Below are 25,827 nucleotides of genomic sequence, written 5' to 3'. Positions count from 1 at the left end.
TTTTTCAACACATATGGCACACAATTGTCGATGATTCACAAACATCTTATCCAAAATACCACCCTATCAAATATACACCCTCTGAATTAGAACTACAACATTATTTATTAGGGTCCTAAACCAGAGACACATTGCATATATATATATATTGTTTGCGATTTTTTTAATATACATGTACTCCCTACTTTTCAATTTATAATTCGTTCGATTTTTTACCAAGTTTGATGGCTTATCTTATTAATTTTATATGAAAAAATGAAAAAAAATTCAAAACCATACTTACAATACAATATTATATGAAAATTTAATAACAATTATGTTTTTTTGAATAAAACGAGGCAGTCAAACTTATTGTTAAAAAGTAAAAGAAATTATAAATTGAAACAGAGCGATATAATACTAGGAAAAACATAATTATTAAATTATATAGATACAATAAAAAATATTTTTATAACAAACAAACATTATGTACGAAAGAAAGTAGCCGAGTCCACATACTATCATTTGGAATTATTTTATCTTTTTCATAAATAAAAGAAAATACCACAGAGGTCCTGCTTTACTCTCCAGACTCCACTCTGTACGTTTCTTTGTCTGTGATCGTCTGTGGAGGGAGCCGTGCACCAGGCAGGCAGGCACCGCACGAGGCCTCCATTTGGACCACCGGGACCAGAACCCGATCGGGCACGGCGGAGAACGCGAGTAAGCACTCCCATCCTCAATCCCTCCCCTCCGCGGCTCCGCCGTAAACCCCGCTGTTCTTCGCCGGAGCACTCCCTCCCCGTTCCCCCGCCGCCCCCGGCCCCCCGACCTCGATATCTTCGGAGCCCGCCGTTGGGGGCCTACTGCATGCTCAAATCGTAGACACTGGGTCGGGGCGTGGTAGAGATCCGTCCGGGCTCGGATCGATTTCTTCGTTCGCTGGTGAGTAGCCTAGGCAAGCTGGGCGGGGTTGTTTAGGAGCTCGCTTTGGTCTAGGAAACCACCTATTTTCTGAGTGAGAACAATTACATCCAAATGAACTCTCTCCATTCAGCCGGGAGCCATTTGCTTGCTTGGCACCCTATTCTAGTGACTCTAGTCCATCCACGCGTGGTTCAGTTAGGTTCTTCAGCGCGCAAGATCGACCTACACTAGCTGCGGGTGCTAGCCATTTCCCAACAAAATTGCTATGCCCATATTAACTCCTACCTTTTGCATAGGGTTCTTTGAGGTCTTGCGGACACCTCTGTTGTCTCTAGATTTTATCTCGGTTTTCGCAATGAATAAATTTGCCTTTATATATGTTATTATTCAAGAAATCGAGGTAGGATCAAGCCATTGAGCTACATTTCTGGTGCTGAGATCTGTTTGTGTGTCACATCGACAATTGAGATGCGCTAGTGCAGTTGATTAATGGGGAATATGCAGCTTGTCTTGTGTGCATTATGCTATGTAATCAATCTCTTGTTCAGCGAAGCATAAAATAAGCCATCACAACTGCATTTAAAGCAAGGCTTCCCACTGAGCCGAAGGTCCTGAGTTCGACACAGTCTCTCTTCAAAAAATACAGGGGTAAGGCTTGCCTCGGTTATTTCTTCCTCTGACCACTCATGTGGGAGCCGCCAGCACTGGGTGTCCTTTTACAACTACACTTAGGTTTGAATCATGGGTGCTTCTTGTCATACAACAGCTTCTAACTTTGTACAAAAGATTGTTAACTAAGTAGGTTGGTTTGCTTATGCAGGTCGGTACTCAGGTTATCATTCATCACACTATTATATATCATGCAATATTTGAACCTTCATGAGTATTGGATGTGATACATAATGTACACATATTCCACATGGAACTATTCTTCTGTTTGCAGCAGGAAATTCTAACATTTACCAACTGCAGGTACCCAGGCTCTAATAATTTGTACAAAACCGATGGAAACTTCTAAATCTCCTCAATCGTCAAAGAACAGTCATATTGTGGTGCCTTCTGATAGTAATGGCCCCCGATTTGACAATGATGGTTTTTCTTCAGAAGCTGCATCAAATCAAATGGTCGTTTTCAACTCTGAAGCAGGAGATAAAGAGCAAGATGAACTGGGGGAAAACCGTTTGCAGAAGTCAATCATAACAAGGGGAATATCGCCATCTATTGGAGCATTCACTGTCCAATGTGCTAAATGTTTTAAATGGAGGCTTATTCCAACGAAAGAGAAGTATGAAGAAATTCGTGAACGTATTATAGAGGAACCTTTTGTATGCAAAAGAGCTCGTGAATGGAGACCTGATGTAACATGCAATGACCCAGAAGATATATCTCAGGATGGTAGCAGGCTTTGGGCTATTGACAAACCCAATATTGCACAACCCCCTCGCGGATGGGAAAGGCAGATTAGGATAAGAGGTGAAGGGGGTACCAAATTTGCTGATGTGTAAGTAATGCCTTTTCTGTCGACGCTGTATTTGCTCTGATCTTATGATCTTTTGCAACACAATTTGATTCCACTTTTTATGTCTGTCATCTTTCCTTTCGATCATCGATAATGATAGAGAAAATAACATAAAACATATCTGCTTAGACTAGTGTGCTATGCATTTTGGTTGGAACATTATGATTTTTCCAAAATGTTCTCCAAAGTCCAAAATATCATGAATCTAGGAAAAGTTCAGACATGAGAGGAGGCAATCAAAAGGGACCTGAAGGAATGGAATATCCCAATGGAGTTGTGTTTGGATAGAAGTGCTTGGAAAGAAGCTATCCACGTGCCCGAACCGTGATTATGCCTTTTTCCTTTTAGTGCTCTCAAAAGCTTTTCCCCTCCCCTTTCTCTCTCTTTCTCCTTTTGGTGACATCTTGTTGGGTTTCAACTCTAGCCTACCCCAACTTACTTGGGACTAAAAAGCTATGTTGATGATGTAGGGAAAGTTCAGACATGCACGTCTGCAGCATCGTGGATAAAATTATTGACCTGTGGGATATACAAAGCTACACATTTTTACCGCATTTTCTGAACTTAATGTTTGTGTAACCCTCTTCTATTTGCTTTCAGATACTATACCTCTCCTACTGGAAGGAAACTTAGGTCTCTGGTTGAAGTCGATAGGTATGACATTCTAATTTCTCCAAAACTTCCTTGAATGTCATTCTTTATCCAGTGAGCTTTATAAGTTTCCTGAAATTGCACTGTGAAAAGTTGCAACATCTTGAATTCATGAGCAGAACTTTTCCAACAAATATTGTATGTTTTAAGGCCTTTAATGAGTGGATATTCCAAATAAATAGTGTGCAGATGTTAACTGTACCAGTTATGCACTGCCTTTATATTCCTTACTTTTTTAATTGTCTACATGTGCTTCAACCTGTCTGTATTAAAGCCTCCATGTCTTTGGCAGGTTCCTCCAAGAGAATCCGGAGTATGGTGCTCAGGGTGTAACTTTAGCTCAGTTTTCGTTCCAGATACCTAGACCTCTACGGCAGGACTATGTGAAAAAGAAACCGAAGTTGATAAATCCAAGTGATGAAGCAAGTATGATTGCCTCTAAGTCTTTTCAACCAGAAGAAGGTCCGTAATAGGGTGTCAACAAACTAATAGTTACTTCCTAGTGTAATGCATGAACTATTGATTCTTAGATGAAGTTTTGCAATATCCATGTTAAGCCATGAATGATATAGCTTGAAATATATGGGCAGACAAGCAGAGATTTGGAAAACATATGATTAGCTAGGATGCTGCAACTATCTGGGCTCTGTCTACTTGATCAGATTGAATCCCGGATTAGATATTTAACCTGTTGAGAAATGCTTTTGTTTTTGTGGTACATAATAGTCGAGGGAGCCGCGGAGGTAGCGCAAGATCTGCTTGAGAGCGGTGAGATGGGGCTTCCGCCGGGTGTGCATGTGCAGGCACACCTGCTGGACGACGTAGGCGATGTCGGGCCTGGAGAAGGTCAGGTACTGGAGCGCGTTGGTCAGACTCCGGTAGGATGTCGCGCCGGCGTCTGGGGGCCCGTCGTCCTCAGAGAGCTTCACCTGAGTGTCAACAGGCGTGGAGCAGGGCTTGCAGTTGGACATGCTAGCCCGCTCCAGGATGTCGATGGCGTACTGGCGTTGGTGGAGGAACTGAGGAAGAGACCCTGAGGCCGGTGCTCGGCGGTGATACAAAGGAAGTGGTGAAGAGGCTCCATGTCCTTCATCGCAAACTCTCGCTGAAGGGTGATGATCGTGCGCTGTAGAAGGTCGGCGGTGGATGACATGAGCACAATGTCGTCGACGTAGAGCAGGAGGTAGACGGTGTCGTCGCCGCGCCGGTAGATGAATAGGGACGTGTTCGACTTGGCCTCGACGAAGCCGATGGAGGCCAAGTAGGAGGCGAAGCGACTGTACCATGCTCGTGGCGCCTGCTTGAGGTCGTATAGGGAGCGGTTCAGCCGACAGACTAGATCCGGCCGAGCGGCGTCGACGAAGCCGGTGGGTTGGCTACAGTAGACAGTCTCTGCCAGAGTGTCGTGGAGGAAGGCATTCTTGACATCGAGCTTATGGATCGCCCAGTCCCGGAAGAGGGCGAGGGAGAGGACGACTCGAACGGTGGCGAACTTGACAACAGGGCTGAAGGTCTCGTCATAGTGCACTCTGGGGCACTAGGTGAAGCCCCGAAGGACCCAATGGGCCTTGTAGCGGTTGAGGGAGCCATCCGAGGTCAGCTTGTGGCGAAAGAGCCACTTGCCGGTGACCACGTTGGTGCATGGTGGACACGACACCAGATCCCAGGTGTGGTTGGCCAGCAAGGTCGCGTACTCCTCCTCCATAGCGCGACGCCAGTGGGGTCGGCGAGGGTGGCGCGAACGGAGGAGAGAACCAGGGAGGCATCCGAAGGAGTGGTAGTTGTGTCGCTCGCCAGGATCAGCCGATCGACGGGGCGGGGAACGCCGGCTGCGCGACGAGTCACCATCGGGTGTACGTTCCCATGGTCGCGATGGATGGCGACCGGGTGGTACACGGGAGGCTCGGTGTGGGCTGGCGGGTCGTGAAGAGCCGAGGGCGAGGCCATCTCGCTTCAGCAGTAGACGAGCTAGGGTCGGCGAAGCGAGCCGCGCTCATCGACGGAGCCGGGGCAACGGGAGCCGAGGGAGTGGCCCGCCTGCGGTGATGGTAGACGAGGGCGGGGTCGGCGAAGCGGGCTGTGCTCGTCGACGGAGCCGTGCATGGCGCTAGAGGGGTCGACGTGGCCATGCATGGTGCAGGCGTGGTCGATGGGGCTGCGCATGGCGCAAGCGGGTCCGCACGAGGCGCGAGCGGAGGCGTCGATGCCGCGCACGATGTGGATAGAGGCGTGAGCGGAGGCGTCGATGCCGCGCGCGGCGCGGATAGAGGCGCGAGCGAAGGCGTCGAGGCCGCGCGTGGCGCGGGTAGAGGCATGACTGGAGGCGGCGAAGCCGCGCATGACATGGGCAACGGCGCAAGGCGGGGCGCCTGGGGTGGAGGGGAACCGGATCGGACTCAAGGAGGGAGTCGAGATCGATGAGTGGAGAGGATCCAGCATGGGGAAACACATCTTCGTTGAAAACGTGACGAGAGATGATGATGTGGTGAGAGACGAGTCAAGACAACGATACCCCTTGTGGTCAGGGGAGCAACCAAGGAAGAGGCAGCGAGTGGAGCGAGGAGATAGCTTATGGGGAGTGGTGGCGGAAGTGCTGGGATAGCAGGCACAACCGAACACGCAGAGGTAATCGTAAGAGGGGGCTATGTCATACAGGGCAAAGTGGGTAGTGGGGTGGCTCACCACCTTCGAGGGGAGGCGGTTGAGATGTGTGGCGGTGTTCAGGTCCTCTGCCCAGTAGCTGGCAGGGAGAGACGCCTGAAAAAGGAGGCATCGAATCATGTTGGTGGTGGTGCGAATGATGCGTTTGACCCGGCCGTTCTGGGGAGAGGTGTAGGGGCACGAGAGACGCAACTGGACACCGTGGGTGAGGAAGGAGCGAGAGGCGTTGTTGTCGAACTCACGACCATTATCACACTGGAGGCACGAACCGGGCGACGGAACTGGGTGGAGACCCAGACGAAGAAGTGGGTGAGGGTGGTGAACTTGTCGGACTTCAGCTGAAGTGGAAAAGTCCAAAGAAAATGTGAGAAGTTGTCCAGAATGACTAGGTAAATTTTGTAACCATCCAAAGAAAATATTTATATGGAATGTCCGGGGTTTGAATTCTCCATCCAAGCAACGATCTGTACGAACTTTCGTTGATTCCGTTGGAGCAGACATTGTATGCCTGCAAGAAACCAAAATACAGAATATTTCTAGAGGAACTGTCTTTGCTATTCTTGGAGTGACTTTTTAAGAATTCCTCTGTTTACCTTCCTCTGGGGCTAGCGGTGGTATTCTTTTAGCCTGGAAAAGTCATGTACAAGCAACAGGGCATAACAGAGTGGGCTCTTATTCTGTCCAATTCCAGCAGTCAAATGGCCAACCTTGGTGGTTATCTGGTGTCTATGGGCTTCGGGACATTGATGACAAGATTCCATTCCTCCAAGAGCTGAGGCAAATCAGAAATGATTGCCATGGTCCATGGGTTGTTGCGTGTGACTTCAATCTAATTTATAGGGTGGAAGACAAAAACAATGGCAACCTAAACAGGGCAATGATGGGGAGATTCAGGAGATTTATTAATGATGTCAAACTTATTGATCTCCCTCTATGTGGCAGAAAGTTTACCTGGTCTAATCATCAATCTTCGCCTACTTTGGTTAAATTGGACAGAGCTCTTTGCTCTGCTGATTGGGAAGCCCTTTTTCCCAATTCCCTTCTCCAGAGTGCTGCTTCAGAAGACTCGGATCATTGCCCCTTAATTCTTGGTCTTAAAAGCAACTGCTATGGTAAAAAAGGTTTCATTTTGAGTCTTTTTGGCCAAAATTGGAGGGATTCCATGAAGTAGTCCAGGAAGCGTGGGTATCGAGTGGTGGTAGCTCCTGCCCCTTCCTGACTCTTGAGATGAAGTTGAAAGCCACTGCACGTGCCCTTCAGAGGTGGAGCGATAAAAGAATTGGACATGTGGCTTCCCAGCTTGAGCTTGCACGCGAAATTTTACACCAACTTGAGATTGCTCAGGATATCAGACCATTGATCCCAGCAGAAAAGTGGCTGCTGCAGGAGACTAAGAGGCATTCTCTCTTTTCTCACTCAAACACACAATTGCCCGTTTGAGGTCAAGAATTAGTTGGTTAAAGGATGGGGATGACAATACTAAACTCTTCCATATGCATGCTAGATATAGAAAAAGAGAATTTTATTGCCAGGCTGCTTTCTGGCAGTAACATATGTACTGACCATGGGGAGAATGCCAACCTAGTGGATGACTTCTACAACAAACTTCTGGGCAGCAGCGTGGACAGATAAAAAACTGTGGTTTTGGACTACCTAGGGTTGCCTCCTCATGATTTGGAGGAGCTAGATTCACAGTTTACTGAAAAAGAGGTCTGGGATTCCATTAAGCAGTTACCATCAGATAGGGCGCCTGGCCCTGATGGATTCACAGGTAGATTTTACAAAGCGTGCTGGCTGATCATAAAAAATGATGTTATGGCAGTGTTCTTTGCAATTTGGAGCAGGAAACTTGCTCACTTTAATAAATTGAATACAGCCTTGATAACCCTTATTCCTAAGGAGGGAGCTGATGAGGTCAAGGATTTCAGGCCCATCACTTTAGTTCACAGTATGGCCAAGCTAGTCACAAAAGTTCTTGCAAACAGATTAGCCCCAAAGTTGCAGGATATGGTCTCACCTCGACAAAGTGCATTCATTCAAGATAACTTTATGCTTGTGCAACAAACTGCCAGATTGCTCCATCAGCAGCGAGGGGCAAGGATAATGCTGAAACTCGACATTACTAAGGCCTTCGACTCTATTTCTTGGCCTTTACTTCTGGAAGTTCTCCATAAGCTAGGATTTGGGCATATCTGGAGAGATATTTTAAGTGGCCTCTGATGGAATAAGTCTTGAGCATCTAGAGGACAACAGTCGCTTTTGACTGTCCTTTGTAGTCCTTTAGCATCTAGAGGACAGCTTGACTGTCCTCTGTAGTCTCTTTAGCATCTAGAGGACAGCAGTCGCTTTTTGACTGTCCTCTGTAGTCGCTTTAGCATCTAGAGGATAACAGTCGCTTTTGACTGTCCTCTGTAGTCTCTTTAGCATCTAGAGGACAATCCTGTTGTGTAGTGTGTGTGAGAAGGTGTGGTAGTGCAGCCTCTAGGGCTATAAATATGGGTCTCCAACCCTTAGATGGGTATGGCATTGTGTAGTGTTTGAGGAAATAAACAGAAAATTGCCCTAACTCATAGTGTCATCCTCTTGATGAGAGTTAGAGTCCCTCTACTTACAATTGGTATCAGAGCCAAACTATCCTGCAGCCTAAACATCTCGTGCTCATTTCCTTCCCGCGCCTCTCCCCACACTCAGTCGGCAGCAAGAGCTCCAACTGTTCCTTCCTCCCCTGCTCAGACGAGCAGCCTTTCGTCTGAGACAGCCTCTTCCACACGCAGCGACCCCTCACTAGCCCACCATGTCCCTACGCTCGGCCACTTCGAGTGCGCGGCGCCAGCAGGAGGCCGAGGTCGCCGCGACACAAGAACGCGAGCGAGCAGCAGCAGCGGCGAGGGCAGCACGGTTGGCGGCGGCGGAACTGGCAGCGGCGAGAGCGGAAGTAGAAGCAGCGGAGGCGGCGGATGCTGCACGTGCGGCGGCAACAGAGCTCGAGGTTCTGCATGGCAGTAGAGCTGGCAGCTCTGCTTCTGTCGACGACAACACCGACGAAGAGCTCAGGCTGGCGAGGGAAGCAGCACGAGAGCAGGCGGCACAGTGGGCAGCCGCGCATCCCCATGGGGGCGCGCGTGGCGGCAGCCCGGATAGGCGCCGACGCGCTGACGGCGCTCCAGGCGGGGGCGCACGCGGCGGCAGCCCAGACGGGCGTAGACGCGCCGGCGGTGCTCCCGGCGGCGGCGACCGAGTCGACGGAGATCGCGGCCTCTACAGGCGGCGCGGTTCTCCCTCCCCGGATCGGTACCATGGTCGCCGCATGGCCCAAGCCATTGTCAGGGACATCGGTCCCGGCAGTGGGTGGCCTACCCTCACCAAGACCAACTACGTCGAGTGGGCCGCGGTGATGAGGGTACGGCTCCAGGTTCGCCACATGTGGGAAGCAGTTCGTTACGACGATGTCGACTACCACGAGGATCGGCGGGCGCTGGATGCCCTCATTGCTGCAGTCCCGCCCGAGATGCAGTTTTCGCTTTCCCAGAAGCGGACTGCCAAGGAGGCCTGGGACGCCATCGCTGCGACCCGCATCGGCAGCGATCGTGCCCGCAAGACCACACTGCAGGCACTTCGCAAGGAGTGGGAGAACCTGGCCTTCAAGCCAGGTGAGGATGTTGATGACTTTGCTCTCCGCCTCAACACTCTGTTGCAGAAGATGGTGCAGTTCGGCGACGACACCTACGATGAGGAGAGAGCTGTTGAGAAGCTCTTCCGTTGCATCCCCGAGAAGTACAGGCAGATTGCTCGCTCGATCGAGTCTCTGCTAGACCTCTCCACGATGACGATCGAAGAGGCGATTGGTCGCCTCAAGGTGGTCGACGACGACGAACCACAGACTCTCTCTGGGCCTATCACTATCGGCGGGAAGCTACATCTCACTCGGGAGCAGTGGGAGGCCTGCCAGGGTGACAAGAAGAAGGGGGAGTCCTCGACACGAGGCCGCAAACGCGGCAAGCCGCGCAAGGCGCGTGGAGGCGCCCAGGCCGGGGCGCGAGGACATGCTGAGGGTGGTGCACGTGGAGGTGCCCAAGGCGGCGCCGTCGGCAACAAGAAGCCGACACGAGACGACGGCTGCCACAACTGCGGCAAGCTTGGCCACTAGGCCAGGGATTGTCGGCAGCCACGACGTGGCCAGGCCAACGTCGCACAGGCGGAGGCGGAGGAGGAGGCCCTGCTCCTGGCACATGCAAGCATCGAGCCATCTCCAGCGGCACCGGCCGCAGCGGCACTCCTCCACCTTGATGAGTCGAAAGCACGCGCTTTCCTCGGCGACGGCTCCAACAAGGACATGATCGAAGGATGGTGCCTCGACACCGGCGCCACTCATCACATGACCGGCCGACGGGAGTTCTTCACCGAGCTTGACTCTAGCGTCCGAGGCTCCGTCAAGTTTGGGGACGCCTCCGGCGTAGAGATCAAGGGCGCCGACTCAGTCGTCTTCACCGCCGCGTCTGGTGAGCACAAGCTGCTCACCGGAGTCTACTACATCCCCGCGTTGAGGAACTCTATCATCAGCTTGGGACAGCTGGATGAGAACGGTTCGCGCGTGGAGGTCGAGCACAGAGTCATGAGGATCTGGGATCCCTCTCGTCGCCTTCTTGCCAAGGTACGCAGGAGTCCAAATCGGCTATACATCCTCAATGTGAAGGTGACACAACCTTGCTGCCTTGCTGCTCGTCGAGACGACGGGGCATGACAGTGGCACGAGCGCTTCGGGCACCTTAACTTCGAGGCCCTGAAGCGGCTCAGTGCCAAGGATATGGTACGAGGCCTGCCGTGCCTTGACCATGTGGAGCAATTCTGCGATGTCTGCGTGTTGACAAAGCAGAGACGGCTCCCCTTTCCCCAGCAGTCGAGCTTCCGAGCCAAGGAGAGGCTCGAGCTCGTGCATGGGGACTTGTGTGGCCCGGTGACACCAGCCACACCTATGGCTGACAATGGGCTATAATTTTTGCACTATAAGATTTAAGGATCGAAGCGGGTTAGGATCGGGCTTTAATTCTAGTCATTTTTGAACTACAATTTATTTAGGGCCTTGACATTTTGTGAAGAACTATTTGGATCACGATCCATTACCACCCCTAGCCACACCAGGAGGACGACGCTACTTCTTGCTGCTCGTCGACGATCTCTCCCGCTACTTGTGGGTGATGATCCTTGGCAGCAAGGGAGAGGCTGCGAACGCCATCAGGCGTGTGCAGGTCGCTGTGGAGGCGGAGTGCGGCCGCAAGCTGCGCGTGCTGCGCACCGACAACGGCGGCGAATTCACAGCGGCTGAGTTCGCGTCGTACTGCGCGGATGAGGGCGTTCAGCGCCACTACTCCGCGCCGTACAGCCCGCAGCAGAACGGCGTCGTCGAGCGGCGCAACCAGACGGTTGTGGGGATGGCTCGGGCTCTCCTCAAGCAGAGAGGAATGCCAGCTGTCTTCTTGGGAGAGGCGGTGGTGACAGCGGTTTACATCCTCAACCGCTCGCCCACCAAGGCTCTCAACGGGAGACACCGTACGAGGCTTGGCATGGGCGCAAGCCGGCGGTCTCTCACCTACGGGTCTTCGGCTGCCTCGCGTTCACCAAGGAGCTTGGCCACATCAGCAAGCTCGACGATAGGAGCACCCCGGGGGTGTTCATTGGCTACGCGGAGGGCTCGAAGGCCTACCGCATCCTTGACCCAAGAACACAGCGTGTGCGCACGGCACGCGATGTAGTGTTCGACGAAGGGCGAGGATGGGCGTGGGACAAGGCGGTGGACGACGGCACGACTCCGACGTACGACTTCACCATCGAGTACGTCCACTTTGAGGGAGCTGGGGGAGTAGGCAACTCTTCTCCGAGCAGGTCTACCCCAGCCCCCAAGTCTCCACCGACTCCAGCGCCACACTCTCCAGCTCCTGCTACAACGAGCTCTTCACCACCACGCACTCCAGCCACGACTCCGGCTACAGCGAGCTCTTCGCCACCACGTACTCCAGCACCGACGGTACCCTCTCCGGGAACGTCCTCTCCGACACCAGCTCGTGTCGAGCACGACCCAGTGGAGCTCGTGACCCCTCTGTCCCGCGACGAGGAGCGCGTCGACGCGAGCTACGACAGCGAGCCGTTGCGGTATCGAAGGGTGGAGGGCCTTCTCATCGACCCGTCGGTGCCAGGCCCTGCATCTCGCGTTTTGGCAGGAGAGTTGCATCTTGCATGCGACGATGGTGAGCCTCGGTCTTTCGCGGAGGCCGAGAAACATGCGGCTTGGCGTGCCGCGATGCAGTCGGAGATGGACGCGGTTGAGACGAACCGCACCTGGGAGCTCGCTGATCTCCCTCATGTCATCGCGCGATCACCCTTAAATGGGTGTTCAAACTGAAGAGGGATGAAGCCGACGCCATCGTCAAGCATAAGGCTCGCTTGGTGGCACGCGGTTTCTTGCAGCAGGAGGGGATCGACTTCGACGATGCCTTCGCCCCTGTAGCACGGATGGAATCCATGCGACTCCTCGCGCTGGCAGCCCTGGAGGGCTGGCATGTATCACATGGATGTCAAGTCGGCGTTTCTTAACGGCGACTTAAAGGAGGAGGTCTACGTACACCAGCCGCCAGGTTTTGCGATCCCTGGCAAGGAAGGCAAGGTGTTGCGCCTGCGCAAGGCTCTCTATGGCCTGCGACAGGCACCGAGGGCGTGGAATGCCAAGCTGGATTCCACGCTCAAAGGAATGGGTTTCACGCCAAGCCCGCACGAGGCGGCCATCTATCGGCGGGGCAATGGAGGAAGTGCCCTGCTGGTGGGTGTCTACGTCGACGACTTGGTGATCACCGGCGCCAAGGATGCAGAGGTGGCAGCGTTCAAGGAAGAGATGAAGGCCACCTTCCAAATGAGTGACCTGGGGCATCTCTCCTTCTACCTTGGGATTGAGGTGCACCAGGGCGACTCCAGGATCACACTTCGCCAGACTGCCTACGCCAAGCGCATTGTTGAGCTGGCTGGGCTCACCGACTGCAACCCAGCTCTCACTCCGATGGAGGAGAGGCTGAAGCTGAGTCGCGACAGCACGACGGAGGTGGATGCTACACAGTACCGGCGTCTTGTGGGGAGCCTTCGCTACCTCGTCCACACACGGCCAGACTTGGCATACTCCGTCGGCTACGTTAGTCGGTTCTTGCAGCGACCGACGACGGAGCATGAGCAGGCTGTGAAGAGGATCATCCGCTATGTTGCGGGGACTCTCGACCACGGTCTCTACTACCCGAGGTGCCCTGGGGAGGCACACCTTGTCGGGTACAGCGACAGCGACCACGCCGGTGACATCGACACTAGCAAGAGCACAAGCGGGATCCTCTTCTTCCTCGGCAAGTGCCTCATTAGCTGGCAGTCGGTCAAGCAACAGGTGGTGGCCATGTCCAGCTGCGAGGTCGAGTACATAGCGGCGTCCACTGCTTCGACTCAGGCTTTCTGGCTGGCTCGACTGCTCGGTGATCTCCTCGGGAGAGACACTGGAGCGGTGGAACTCAGGGTGGACAACCAGTCCGCTCTGGCATTGGCCAAGAACCCCGTGTTCCATGAACGGAGCAAGCACATCCGGCTGAGATACCACTTCATCCGAGACTGCTTGGCAGAAGGGAGCATCAAGGCGCGTTACATCAACACCAAGGATCAGCTTGCAGACCTGCTCACCAAGCCCCTTGGGAAGATCAAGTTTGTTGACCTTTGCTCCAGGTCCGGGATGGCCCAACTTTCTCACAAGACGACGCCCAAGACTTAGGGGGAGAATGATGGAATAAGTCTTGAGCATCTAGAGGACAACAGTCGCTTTTGACTGTCCTTTGTAGTCCTTTAGCATCTAGAGGACAGCTCCACTGTCCTCTGTAGTCTCTTTAGCATCTAGAGGACAGCAGTCACTTTTTGACTGTCTTCTGTAGTCGCTTTAGCATCTAGAGGATAACAGTCGCTTTTGACTGTCCTCTGTAGTCTCTTTAGCATCTAGAGGACAATCCTGTTGTGTAGTGTGTGTGAGAAGGTGTGGTAGTGCAGCCTCTAGGGCTATAAATATGGGTCTCCAACCCTTAGATGGGTATGACATTGTGTAGTGTTTGAGGAAATAAACAGAAAATTGCCCCAACTCATAGTGTCATCCTCTTGATGAGAGTTAGAGTCCCTCTACTTACAGCCTCTTGGCAACATCTTCCACTCAAATTCTCTTAAATGGAAGTCTAGGGGGAGTTATCCATATAAGAAGGGGGTTGAGACAAAACGATCCACGGTCACCCATGCCTTTTATTTTAGTGATGGATGTGCTGGGATTTTTAGTGGCCAAGGCTGAGGAAGGGCTGCTGCAGCCACTGTCCTCTAGACCATTACACCATAGAATATCCCTTTATGCAGATGATGTGGTTTTGTTTTTACAACCAAAAGAGTTTGATATTCAGATTGTAATGAGCATTTTGAAACTGTTTGGGGAAGCATCTGGGCTGGTTACTAACGTCCAGAAAAGTAGAATATATCCTATCAGATGTAGTGAAGAAGTGGTAGCCCTTCAACAACACCTACCCTGTGAAATCTCATCCTTTCCCTGTACCTATCTTGGTTTACCTCTGTCCTTAAAGAGGCTATACAGAGGTCAAGTGCAGCCAATCATTGACAAGGTTGCTGATCAATTGCCTGGGTGGAAAGCTGAGTTTATGGCAAGGGCTGGGAGAAAAGTTCATGTCCAATTTGTGATGACAGGAAGGCTCATCCATCTCGCCATGGCTGTGGATTTGTCTTTGGGAGCATACAAGGACATTGACAAGATTAGAAAAGGGTTCCACTGACAAGGAAGGAGAAATATCAATGGAGGGCACTGCTTAGTGGCCTGGGGAAGAGTGTGTAGACCTATTGAATTGGGAGGACTGGGGGTTTTCAGCCTTAAAGAGCTCATTTGGGCCCTAAGGATGAGGTTGCTATGGCTGGCCAAAACAGACCTTGATAAGCCTTGGGCCTTCCTGCCTATGCAGGTACCGGAGAAGGTGAAGTCTTCCTTCTCTTGTGTGGTACAAACTGAGACTAGGAATGGTTCATTTACCTTATTCTGGCAAGACCTTTGGCTTCAAGGAAAAAGAATTCAAGACCTTGGTCCCAATTTGTTAGCAGCTGTCCCTAATCATATTAAGAAAAACAGAACTGTTCAAGAGCATTAACAAACAATAAATGGATAAGTGATATCAAAGGCGCGTTAACAGTTGGGGTTCTGGCTGATTTCCTTGACCTTTCAGAAAGTTTGATTACAATTAATCTTCTTCCGGAGCGTGATGACAAACACATCTTTAGTATTGCACCTGATGGAAAGTATTCGTCCAAAGCTGCTTACAAAGCCCCTAAATGCAAATTCTTTCTATGGTTAACAACTTTGAGGAGATGTTGGACATCAGATAGGTTACAAAAGAGAGGGCTCAACCATCCTGATTGTTGCCCGTTGTGTGAGAAACCATAGACCACTTGCTTGTAGGCTATGTTTTCGCTAGGAGTTTTTTGGTATAGGCTGCTTGGACAAGTTAATCTGGAGGGTTTCACTCCTCAAATGGGAGAGGGAAACACCATGCAGTGGTGGAAAAGCTGCAGCGATCAGTTGCATGGAATTGCCAAGAAAGGTTTTAACTCCTTAATTATTCTGGGGCTTTGGATTATTTGGAACCATAGAAACAATTGTGTGTTTGACGGCCTTTCCCCAAACCTGGATGCAGCTATCGGAAGTGTTGGAAACTGAACCCATACCCTAACCAGGGATGGGGAGTAGTATTAATAGAGTAGTAACTGGGCCAGGCCCATTACAGTGAGGGGTGAGACGGTAATTACAACCCAAACCCTAGACTCCTAGACGGGTAGTCTAACACCCCCCGCAGTCACAACTCTATCCTGTACAGATGTTGAGACTGGATCGAAAGTCTAGAAATACACTCGACGGTAGGCCCTTGGTGAAGATGTCGGCGAACTGCAGCGTGGTGGGGACGCTGAGAACCCGAACGTCACCGGCAGCGACACGCTCGCGGACGAAGTGAAGGTCGATCTCGACGTGCTTCGTGCGTTGATGCTGCACGGGGTTGGTGGAGAGGTAGACCGCACTGACGTTGTCGCAGTAGACGAGTGTGGCGCGCTGAAGAGGACTGTGGAGCTCGTGGAGGAGCTGGCGTAGCCAGGAGGCCTCGGCCACACCGTTTGCCACGGCACGGTACTCGGCCTCAGCGCTGGAGCGAGAGACGACGGGCTGCCGCTTGGCGGCCCAAGAGACGAGGTTGGCGCCCAGGAACACGGCGTAGCCGGAGGTGGACCGGCGCGTGTCAGGACAGCCAGCCCAGTCAGCGTCGGTGTAGACCACGAGCTCCGACGTCGGGGATGGGCGGAGTAGGAGGCCGTAGTCGAGGGAGCCGCGGAGGTAGCGTAGAATCCGCTTGAGCGCAGTGAGATGGGGCTCCCGCGGAGTGTGCATATGCAGGCACACCTGCTGGACAGCGTAAGCGATGTCGGGCCTGGAGAACGTGAGGTACTGGAGCGCGCCGGTGAGGCTCCGGTATGACGTCGCGTCGGCGACCGGAGGCCCGTCGTCCTCAGAGAGCTTCGCCTGAGTGTCGACAGGCGTGGAGCAGGGCTTGCAGTCAGACATGCCAGCCCGCTCCAGGATGTCGATGGCGTACTGGCGCTGGTGGAGGAAGAGACCCTGAGGCCGACGTTCGGCGGTGATGCCGAGGAAGTGGTGGAGGGGCCCCAGGTCCTTCATCGCGAACTCCCGCTGGAGGGCGACGATCGTGCGGTGTAGAAGGTCGGCGGTGGATGCCGTGAACACAATGTCGTCGACGTAGAGCGGGAGGTAGACGGTGTCGTCGCCGCGCCGGTAGATGAACAGGGACGTGTCCGACTTGGCCTCGACGAAGCCGATGGAGGCTAGGTAGGAGGCAAAGCGACTGTACCAAGCCCGTGGCGCCTGCTTGAGGCCGTACAGGGACCTGTTCAGCCGGCAAACCAGATCCGGACGGTCAGCGTCGACGAAGCCGGTGGGCTGGCTGCAGTAGACAGTCTCCGTCAGAGTGCCATGGAGGAAGGCATTCTTGACATCGAGCTGATGGATCGCCCAGTCGCGGGAGAGGGCGAGGGAGAGGACGGCGCGAACAGTGGCGAACTTGACGACAGGGCTGAAGGTCTCGTCGTAGTCCACTCCGGGGCGCTGGGTGAAGCCCCGAAGGACCCAACGGGCCTTGTAGCGGTCGAGGGAGCCGTCCGAGGTCAGCTTGTGGCGAAATAGCCACTTGCCGGTGACCACGTTGGTGCCTGGTGGACGCGGCACCAGGTCCCAGGTGTGGTTGGCCAAGAGGGCCGCGTACTCCTCCATAGCACGACGCCAATGTGGGTCGGCGAGGGCAGTGCGAACGGAGGAGGGTACCGGGGAAGCGTCGGGTGGAGTGCTAGTCGTAGTAGCTGCCAGTATTAGCCGGTCGACGGGGCGGAGAACGCCAGCAGCGCGCCGAGTCACCATCGGATGGACGTGCCCGGGGTCGCGGTGGATGGCGACCGGGTGGTATACGGACGACTCGGAGTGAATCGCCGGGACGTCGGGAGCGGCTGGTGGGGCCGGCTCACGGCGGTGATAGACGACGGCGGGGTCGGCGAATCAGGCCGCGCTCGTTGACGGGCCCGAGTCGGGGGGCGCCGATGTAGTGGCGTGGCCGCGACGATGGTAGACGAGGGCGGGGTTGGCGAATCGAGCCGGAGTCGACGGGGCCGCGCGTGGCGCAGGCGGGGTCGGCGGGGCCGCGCGTGGCGCGGGCAGGATCGACGGGGCCGCGCGTGGCGCAGGCGGGGTCGGCGGGACCGCGCGTGGCGCAGGCGGGGTCGACGGGGCCGCGCGTGGCGCAGGCGGGGTCGACGGGGCCGCGCGTGGCGCGGAAGAGGTCGTGGGGGCCGCACGAGGAGCAGGTAACGGCGCAAGACGGGGAGCCGGAGGTGGGGGAGGAATCGGATCGGACTCGAGGAGGGAGTCAAGATCGGTGGGTGGGGTGGAGCTAGCAAGGGGAAACACATCTTCGTCAAAGATGACATGACGAGAGATGATGATGCAGTGGGAGGTGAGGTCCAGACACCGGTACCCCTTATGGTCAGGGGAGTAGCCAAGGAATAGACAGCGGGTGGAGCGAGGAGAAAGCTTATGTGGAGCGGTAGCGGAAGTGTTAGGGTAGCAGGCACAGCCGAACACGCGAAGGTGGTCATAGGAAGGGGCTGTGCCGTATAGGGCGAAGTGAGGGGTAGGGTGGCGTACCGCCTTCGAGGGAAGACGGTTCAGGAGGTGGGTGGCAGTGTGCAGGGCCTCTGCCCAGTAGGTGGCAGGGAGAGACGCCTGAAAGAGAAGGCAGCGGATCATGTTGGTGGTGGTGCGAATCATGCGCTCGGCCCGGCCGTTCTGAGCAGAGGTGTAGGGACACGAGAGACGCAACTGGACGCCGTGAGTGAGGAAGAAAGAGCGGGAGGCGTTGTTGTCGAACTCGCGACCATTGTCGCACTGCAGGGCACGGACCGGGCGCCAGAACTGGGTGGATACCCAGGCGAAAAAGTGAGTGAGGGTGGTAAACGTGTCGGACTTCAGCCGAAGGGGGAAAGTCCAAAGGAAATGGGAGTAGTCATCGAGAATGACCAGGTAGTATTTGTAGCCGGAGAGGCTAAGGACAGGAGATGTCCAGAGATCACAGTGGACAAGATCAAAGGCCTGGACAGCCCTGGATGTGGAAGTAGAAAAAGGAAGACGGGAGTGGCGGCCGAGCTGACAAGCATGACAGAGGCGCTCAGAAGAGCCCCGAGTATATGATATGTCGGAGTGGCCGGAAAGCTGGGACATGACGTCAGGTCCAGGGTGCCCGAGGCGACGGTGCCAAATGGCGGAGGAGGTGGTGGTAGTAGCAAGAGCATGTGAAGTGGTGGTAGTAGTAAGTACAGGAGATGAGGCTACTCTGGTGTGGGGAGTGGAGGGCAAGTGAAGAGAATAGAGGGGGCCGGAGCTGTCACAGCGAGCGAGCACAGCATGTGTGGGAAGGTGGCGTATGGTGAGGCCCCATGGGTCGAACTCCATAGAGCACTGGTTGTCACTAGTGAAGCGACGAACCGAGAGGAGGGGATGAGTTAGTCCGGGAGCAACAAGGACGTCGTTAAGGCAGAATGGTCCTGGAAGAGCCGATGTACCTACTGAGGTGACCGGGAGGGTGGAACCGTTGCCAACGACGATGGAGGTAGGATGTGAGGGGTGGGGTGGATGGGAGTGGAGTAACGAAGTAGTGGTGGGGGTAGTGTGGAAGGAGGCCCCGGAGTCAACCACCCAATCAGTGGTGGTCCGGGGAGGTGGAAGTGGCGAAGGTACGTTGTGAGCGGAGAGGGCCAAAGAAGGTGCCCCGACAGAGGCACTAGGAAGGGAGGGAGATGACACGGGCTCAACCGCTAGGGAGGCGATCGCAGCACGTGGGAAGACAAGCGGTCCAGGCACGTGACGGCCCGCCTGAGGGTGGACCTCGACGCAGTCCCGAAGAATAGGGTTCCAGACGGGATCAAAGGACACGAACATGCCCCGGATGAGCTGGCCGTCGTGGAGGAGGACACGCACCGTCACGAGAGCGGCGGGCGAGGTAAAGCTCATGGCGACCGGTGCAGGCCTGCGCAAGGAGGCGCGGACTGGACAGCCGGGCGCGGAACAGCAGAGGCGGCTGAGTGCTCGGCGTCGGGCGTCCACAGTACGGGACAGCAGGGGCGCTGCGTGACGCGGAACAGCAGGGGCGCGGGACCACCGGGCGGGTGCTCCTGGACGGGTGAAGCAGGGAGGAGAAGGCTGCCGAGCAGTGGGGAAGAACCGGCGTCCGGAGGTGGCCGGCGGCTGGTAGGGGAAGGGGAGCTCGTGTGGGACGCCACTCCCCTGGCCGGATCTCGCCCTGCACGCCCCTGTTCGGATGCCCAGGCCTCTGCGCGGCTGGAGGAGGGAGCCTCGGCCGTCGGCGGGGGTAGGGGCGGCTGCGTCCTGGTCCGGTAAGGCGAGGGGCGGCGTCGGGGCGCCGGATCGGCAGGCGGTGCGGCGGCCTGGGCCGGTCGCGGACGCCTGGGCAGGAGCGGTGGCGCGCCTGGGTGCGGATTGCTGCTCGGTCGCGGGCCGCTGGGCGTCGGGCCGTATGAGCAGGGGCGGGTGCACGGGGGCTCTGGCGGTGGCCGGCCTGGTGTAGACGGGCGCGCCGTCGGGGTCGCGGGCTGGGGAGGGGCGACGGGATGCGTGGGGAAGACCGGAGGTGGGACGTCGGGCGCCGCACCCAGGGGGAAGGCCGGTGGCGGCGAACGTGCAGGGGCAGGGGACCGGCGGTGGAGCCGGCGGCTGGGAGGGAGAGGAGGGAGGTCGGCGGTGGGCGCGGACGCTGGCTGGGTGCCGGCGGCCGACGCAGGGGAGAGGAGGGAGAGGGACCGGCGGCAGGGGCCGGCGGCGCAGGGGAGATGAGCCCCTGGCGGCTGCGCAGGGGAGAGGATGCCCCTGGCGGCTGTAGGACAGGAAACAGAAAACCTAAACCTAGACTGATGATACCATGTTGGAAACTGAACCCATACCCTAACCAGGGATGGGGAGTAGTATTAATAGAGTAGTAACTGGGCCAGGCCCATTACAGTGAGGGGTGAGACGGTAATTACAACCCAAACCCTAGACTCCTAGACGGGTAGTCTAACAGGAAGGGTTGGAGAAGAAAAGGAGCTTTGGGAGCTAGCCGGGGCTAAGAGTTTGGCCCTTCTTATAGCTCCTATACCAGGGATTTAGTCTCTCCTAGCTATAATGTTGGATGTTGTTATGTTTTGTTGCTTTCGACCGCCATGAGCTGGTCTTGGCCACTGTTTTTCCAGTTTTTGTTTTTTGTATTGGTCTATTTTAGACATCTTTCTTCTTCTTCATATATATGATGCGTAGCTCTCTTACGCTTTCGAGAAAAAAGGCCGAGGACAGGAGAAGTCCAGATATCACAATGGACAAGATCAAAGGCTTGAGTAGCGGAGGAAAAAGGAAGACGAGAGTGACGACTGAGCTGACAAGCATGACAGAGGCGCTCAGAGGAACCCCGGGTATAGGAGATGTCTGAGCGGCTGGAAAGCTGGGACATCATGTCAGGTCTAGGGTGCCCGAGGTGACGATGGCAAACGGCGGAGGTGGTGGTAGTAGCAAGAGTATATGATGTGGTGGTAGTAGCAAGAGCATGTGATGGGCTACGTTGGTGGGGGAAGTGGAGGGCAAGTGAAGAGAGTAGAGAGGGCCGAAGCTGTCACAACGAGCGAGCACAACACGCGTGGGAAGGTGGCGTATTATGAGCCCCCAGGGATCGAACTCCATAGAATAGTGGTTGTCACTAGTGAAGCGACGAACCGAGAGAAGGGGATGAGTCAGACCAGGAGCAACAAGGACGTCGTTAAGGCAGAACGGTCCTGGAAGAACCGATACACCTACTGAGGTGACCGAGAGGGTGGAATCGTTGCTCACAACGATGGAGGGAGGATGTGAGGGGTGTGGTGGATGGGAGTGGAATAACGAGCTAGCGGTGGGAGTATGGGTGGTAATGGATCATGACCCTAATACTTCCTTCACAAACCAACAAGGCCCTTAATTTTGTTAGTTCAAAATTGTATTGTTTTATAATCCGGCCCTAACTTGACCCGATCCTTAAATTTGCTAGGCTAAATTAAATGGCCCGTTACCACCCCTAGGTGGGAGTAGTGTGGAAGGAGGCTCCGGAGTCGACTACCTAATCGGTGGGAGAGGGAGAGGGTGGGGAAGAGGAAGTTGGCTATGGTACCAAATGGAAACCCTAACTAGGGTTGGGACCGATATATATATATATATATATATATATATATATATATATATATATATATATATATATATATATATATATATATATATATATATATATATATATATATATATATATATATATATATATATATATATATATATATATTGGGTCTAGCCCATTACACAAGGGTGTGACAAGGGTGTGACAGTAGTTACAAGGGCTAACCCCAAAATCCTAAATGGGCACTCAATGGTTACTTGCTGTTAGCTTGTGCAACAAGTTCTCTTCTGCATTTTAGTAAGAACCTTAATTATCTATGTCGTGTTGATGTTTGCTGTAGCATGTACACCGCTAGAATCACTATACTTTTCTGATTCCACATTTCAACATTTTGTTTCAGTGAAACCCATAGCCTGGGCAGTTGCTACAAAACACGAGGGCGATGCCAGTGAAGAAGCTTCTCTCACCGATGAGGCACCTACATCAGAAGTCATGCTAGCCCGGAAGAGAAAAGCAGGAAGCTCTTTGTCGATAGAGCCAAACCATCTCTCTGATGAACTTGAACCAAAGCTGGAGGATGCTTAGAACGGGGAGACGTCTACCTGATAAGTAAAAGTTAGCAGCATCGTGATGCCAACTGCCCCCTATCATGGTTTTATTGGCCCTCTGCTTGTTTCTCATTTCCCTTTGGAGCCAGTTTCTCTGTTTTGCGAGGTCACACAAGCCTTATTTGTAGTATTACAACACAGAAGCTGGCTGACCCAAAATCCGACACTCTGGGGGCAGCAACTTAACAAAATGTTTGTACGAGGGTTTAGAGCCCCACGGTGCTTCTTTGGATAAGTATGTTTATTACCTTGTACTTAGCTAGGAACCTGCTTATATGTAAGATCTTTGTGTACGACGGAGAATTGTCACAGCGGCATAATTCTGGTGCATCTTGGATTTAATCTCCTGTTCTTTGTTAGACCGGCCAGTAGGCAGTAGCAAAGGTTTTGAAATGTCTCAAGTTATATAACTACTGTGGTATTGCTAGTGTAATTCTCTGAGCATGTTTTTTATTTGATATTGTGATCCTTGTATCTTTTAAAGAGCTGTTTTGTAGAACTCAAGGTGCAAAGTCTGGTTGGTTTAGCTATGAGCTTTAGAAGAGTAGAGTTCCTGTGAGCTGTGAAAAAGCCCAACTTTTTTTTTGCATTTTAGTCCTTTTTGGATTTTTTTTGCACAATTATGCCGTTGCAGTTTTATTTCAAAAAATAGACCCTTGGCTCGGCGTCGTCATCATTGGCGTCTAGTTTCTGTGTGTCGGCGCCAATTTTTTTGGCGTGCATATGTCAGATTCAGGGCCACGGTGGAACTGACGTGGCGCGTACCTCGGCGCCGAGACGCGCCTATAAATTAGCCCCTTTGGCTGTCAGTTTTTGTGCTCATTTCTATTCTTCGAAATAAGAAAGATCAACCTAAATTGTAGGATGTCTAGGCATGGTAAACCTGCTAAATAAAGGTAAGCGTTGTATTAAATCATATTTTGTGAGTCTATTATATTTGTGATTCTTATAGATCTTATCGAATGACCGGAACTGCCTTCGATCTGCTGCCTTTGCCAACTGGTGTTCCAGTGCCTATGTGTTTTTGTGGTGATCCTTGCAAGGTTGAAAAGTCTGAGGATCATGACACCTATCAACAGAGGTATTGGATGTGTGCTAACTATGCATCCGGCTGAACAATCGAGGATCACGACAACTCCCTGTCTTTCTTAATACATAGGAGCGAGAGCGGTCGAGACTGCTAGGGTTTCGAGCGGCGGCACGAGCATCAGACGAGTGAGGCGGCGAGTGTAGCGAGTAGGTGACTCTGTGAGTATGCTGCGGTAGACGGCGGTGCGGGCGTGCCGCGTGCAGGACACGATACTGGGACCTGGAGGTGTAGCGCGCGGGCAACATGTAGCCAGGACATAGGAGATAGGGCGAACCACGAGCTAGGTAGCCGGCAACTACGCTGCGGTGGCGCGAGCATGCGCCATGCGGCCTGCGGGCGACGGCTTCTAGTGCTACTATGCTAGCCTGTGGGTGAGCGCCGCACACTCCTTCCTGTGTTCTCTTTCAGTCCTTCTGGTCCAGCAATTTCCGTTCATAGTCATATATGCTATCATCTACGTATTTGTATGATTTAAGATTTTCCAGCTGATATAAATATTTGTTAGTGTTATATCGGGCTTTACATTTAGGGAGATCCTGGCCAACTTTTTTGCATTTTAGCCATTTTTTGTTTTTTTGCACAATTATGCCCTTTGCAGTTTTATTTCAAAAAATAGACCCTTGGCTCGGCGCCGTCATCATTGGCGCCTAGGTTTTGTGTGTCAGCGCCAATTTTTTTGGCGTGCATATGTCAGATTGAGGGCCACGATGGAACTGACGTGGCGCGTACCTCGGCGCCGAGGTACACGCCTATAAATTAGCCCCTTCGGCCGTCAGTTTTTGTGCTCATTTCTATTCTTCGAAACGAGAGACATCAACCTAAATTGTAGGATGTCTAGGCGTGGTAAACCTGCTAAATAAAGGTAAGCGTTGTATTAAATCATATTTTGTGAGTCTATTGTATTTGTGATTGTTATAGATCTTATCGAAATTTAGGAAGAGTCCTTTGACCGAAACTGCCTTCGACCCGCTGCCTTTGCTAACTGGTGTTCTAGGGCCTATATGTTTTTGTGGTGATCCTTGCAGGGTTGAAAAGTCTGAGGATCATGACACCTATCGACAGAGGTATTGGATGTGTGCTAACTATGCATTTGAGCCAACGATTGTTCAGCGCCAGATGAATTTAATGGTGAGAATAGTCTTTTAATATGTAACAATTTGAAGACTCGAAGTGGTGCATGTTTTCTTTGCCTACTAATCATTGCATGTTTTGTAGACTCCTCCACCGCTTTGTGATTTTGAGCAGTGGATTGACACAAAAATCTCACAGAAAGACAAGAAGTGGTTGGAGAATCTTAAAAAGTGGGATGCAGAGGACAAAGAGAGGATGGAGAAAAGACGAGAGGAGCTTGCTGCCGAGCAACAATAGGAAGACTAGCAGGAAATGAGGCGTGTTGCTGAATGCAGGGAAGAGAAGGAGAAGAAGCTTGAGTGTGCACGTCGTGCAAAGGAAGCAATGAAGGAGAACCCTGATGCGTTTCGCAAGGACAAATGGCCCCGTTGCACTCAGTAGTCTAGGTGCTTATTTGATATTATGTAGTAATGAATTTCTTATTCTGTATTATTTAGTGTCGAACAATGTTATTTGGTAATGAACTACTTTAAAATTGATGAAGACGACTTAAAAAAGCAATTGGTGAATAGTTATGGATTCAAATTGGACTTTAAAAGCAATTGATGAAGACGACTTAAAGCAATTGATAAAGAAAATCAACACACTTAAAGCAATTGATATAAAAGAGTTGATACAGAAGAGTTCTCTAGTAGTGCTCCCACATTCCAAATTTTGTGGACCCTTCTCCACAGTATCCTCCCATTGTTGTTGTCAGCTGTGGCTGCGGTGGAGAAGTTGAAGGACCAACATTCTTGCTGTGACAAGGGCAGCAAAAATATGGATCTAAGCATACTTGCACCTGTGAACCACCTCCATTGTTGTTGCCTCTTACTTCCTCGTCATTTATGTTGCTTACTTCCCTCTCTAGATCAAATATCCTATTCTGTAGGTAGGATATGTATTCCGCATGCGGAAAAATCGGACGAGGATGTACCCAACGAGTGAACCCACAATTCTCCTTGACCAATGAATGCTGCATAAATGTTTATAGTTAGTTTCACTCAGCAACAAAATCATATAGAACAACGGATTAGAATTAATTTTTACATATGCATAAGGACATCTGAAGAAATGCCGGCCTCCATCAATTCCCCCTCGACGAACATCTGCACCAAGCAATCCTCACCATGCATGCACTTTGGCCAATCTTCTCCCATGTTATCGTAGGACCTAAGTCTAACCTCTTTGTTGAAATCTGGACCAAGAGGGCCATCTAAACACATTAGAGGTAACTTCCCTCCATCCTTTCATCTCCAATTTCCCCCACCCTTGCCCCTAGAAGACCCTAAAGACATTTGTATTGCACAATGAAGCAAATGTATAAAGGACCGTGTATATATAGGCGGAAGGATAGGTAGTGTAATGGATTCTGAAAAAGGTTATGTACAGGCTATGAATAGGATACAAGTCACACTCTGAAAAAGCTATGTA

At 52.6% G+C, this 25,827-nt stretch overlaps 1 protein-coding gene across 11 annotated transcripts; it reads left to right on the top strand.

Annotated features, from left to right (window-relative positions):
• Window positions 1-556: 556 nt before the first annotated feature.
• Window positions 557-22,657, top strand: mbd111 (methyl binding domain 111). Of its 11 annotated transcripts, none has more exons than XM_035965028.1 (7): window positions 598-924; window positions 1,460-1,554; window positions 1,727-1,810; window positions 1,879-2,407; window positions 3,026-3,079; window positions 3,369-3,538; window positions 21,986-22,657. In XM_035965028.1, the coding sequence occupies exons 4-7, from the start codon at window positions 1,911-1,913 to the stop codon at window positions 22,168-22,170; spliced, it is 906 nt and encodes a 301-aa protein (XP_035820921.1). In that variant the 5' UTR covers window positions 598-924; window positions 1,460-1,554; window positions 1,727-1,810; window positions 1,879-1,910; the 3' UTR covers window positions 22,171-22,657.
• Window positions 22,658-25,827: the final 3,170 nt, after the last annotated feature.

Source organism: Zea mays, chromosome 2 (assembly GCF_902167145.1).
Source record: "Zea mays cultivar B73 chromosome 2, Zm-B73-REFERENCE-NAM-5.0, whole genome shotgun sequence".
Classification (NCBI taxonomy): domain Eukaryota; kingdom Viridiplantae; phylum Streptophyta; class Magnoliopsida; order Poales; family Poaceae; genus Zea; species Zea mays.
The sequence above is the reverse complement of the archived record's forward strand: the minus strand, read 5'-3'. Positions and strand labels throughout refer to the sequence as shown.

What these genes read in the sequence shown, in the direction of transcription:
- mbd111 (XM_035965023.1), top strand. Translation starts at nt 1,593, where the DNA reads ATGTGGGAGCCGCCAGCACTGGGTGTCCTTTTACAACTACACTTAG. An exon ending in CCTTTTACAACTACACTTAG is followed by an intron (nt 1,639 to 1,878) that starts GTTTGAATCATG and finishes TACCAACTGCAG; the next exon opens with GTACCCAGGCTCTAATAATT. An exon ending in GGTACCAAATTTGCTGATGT is followed by an intron (nt 2,408 to 3,025) that starts GTAAGTAATGCC and finishes ATTTGCTTTCAG; the next exon opens with ATACTATACCTCTCCTACTG.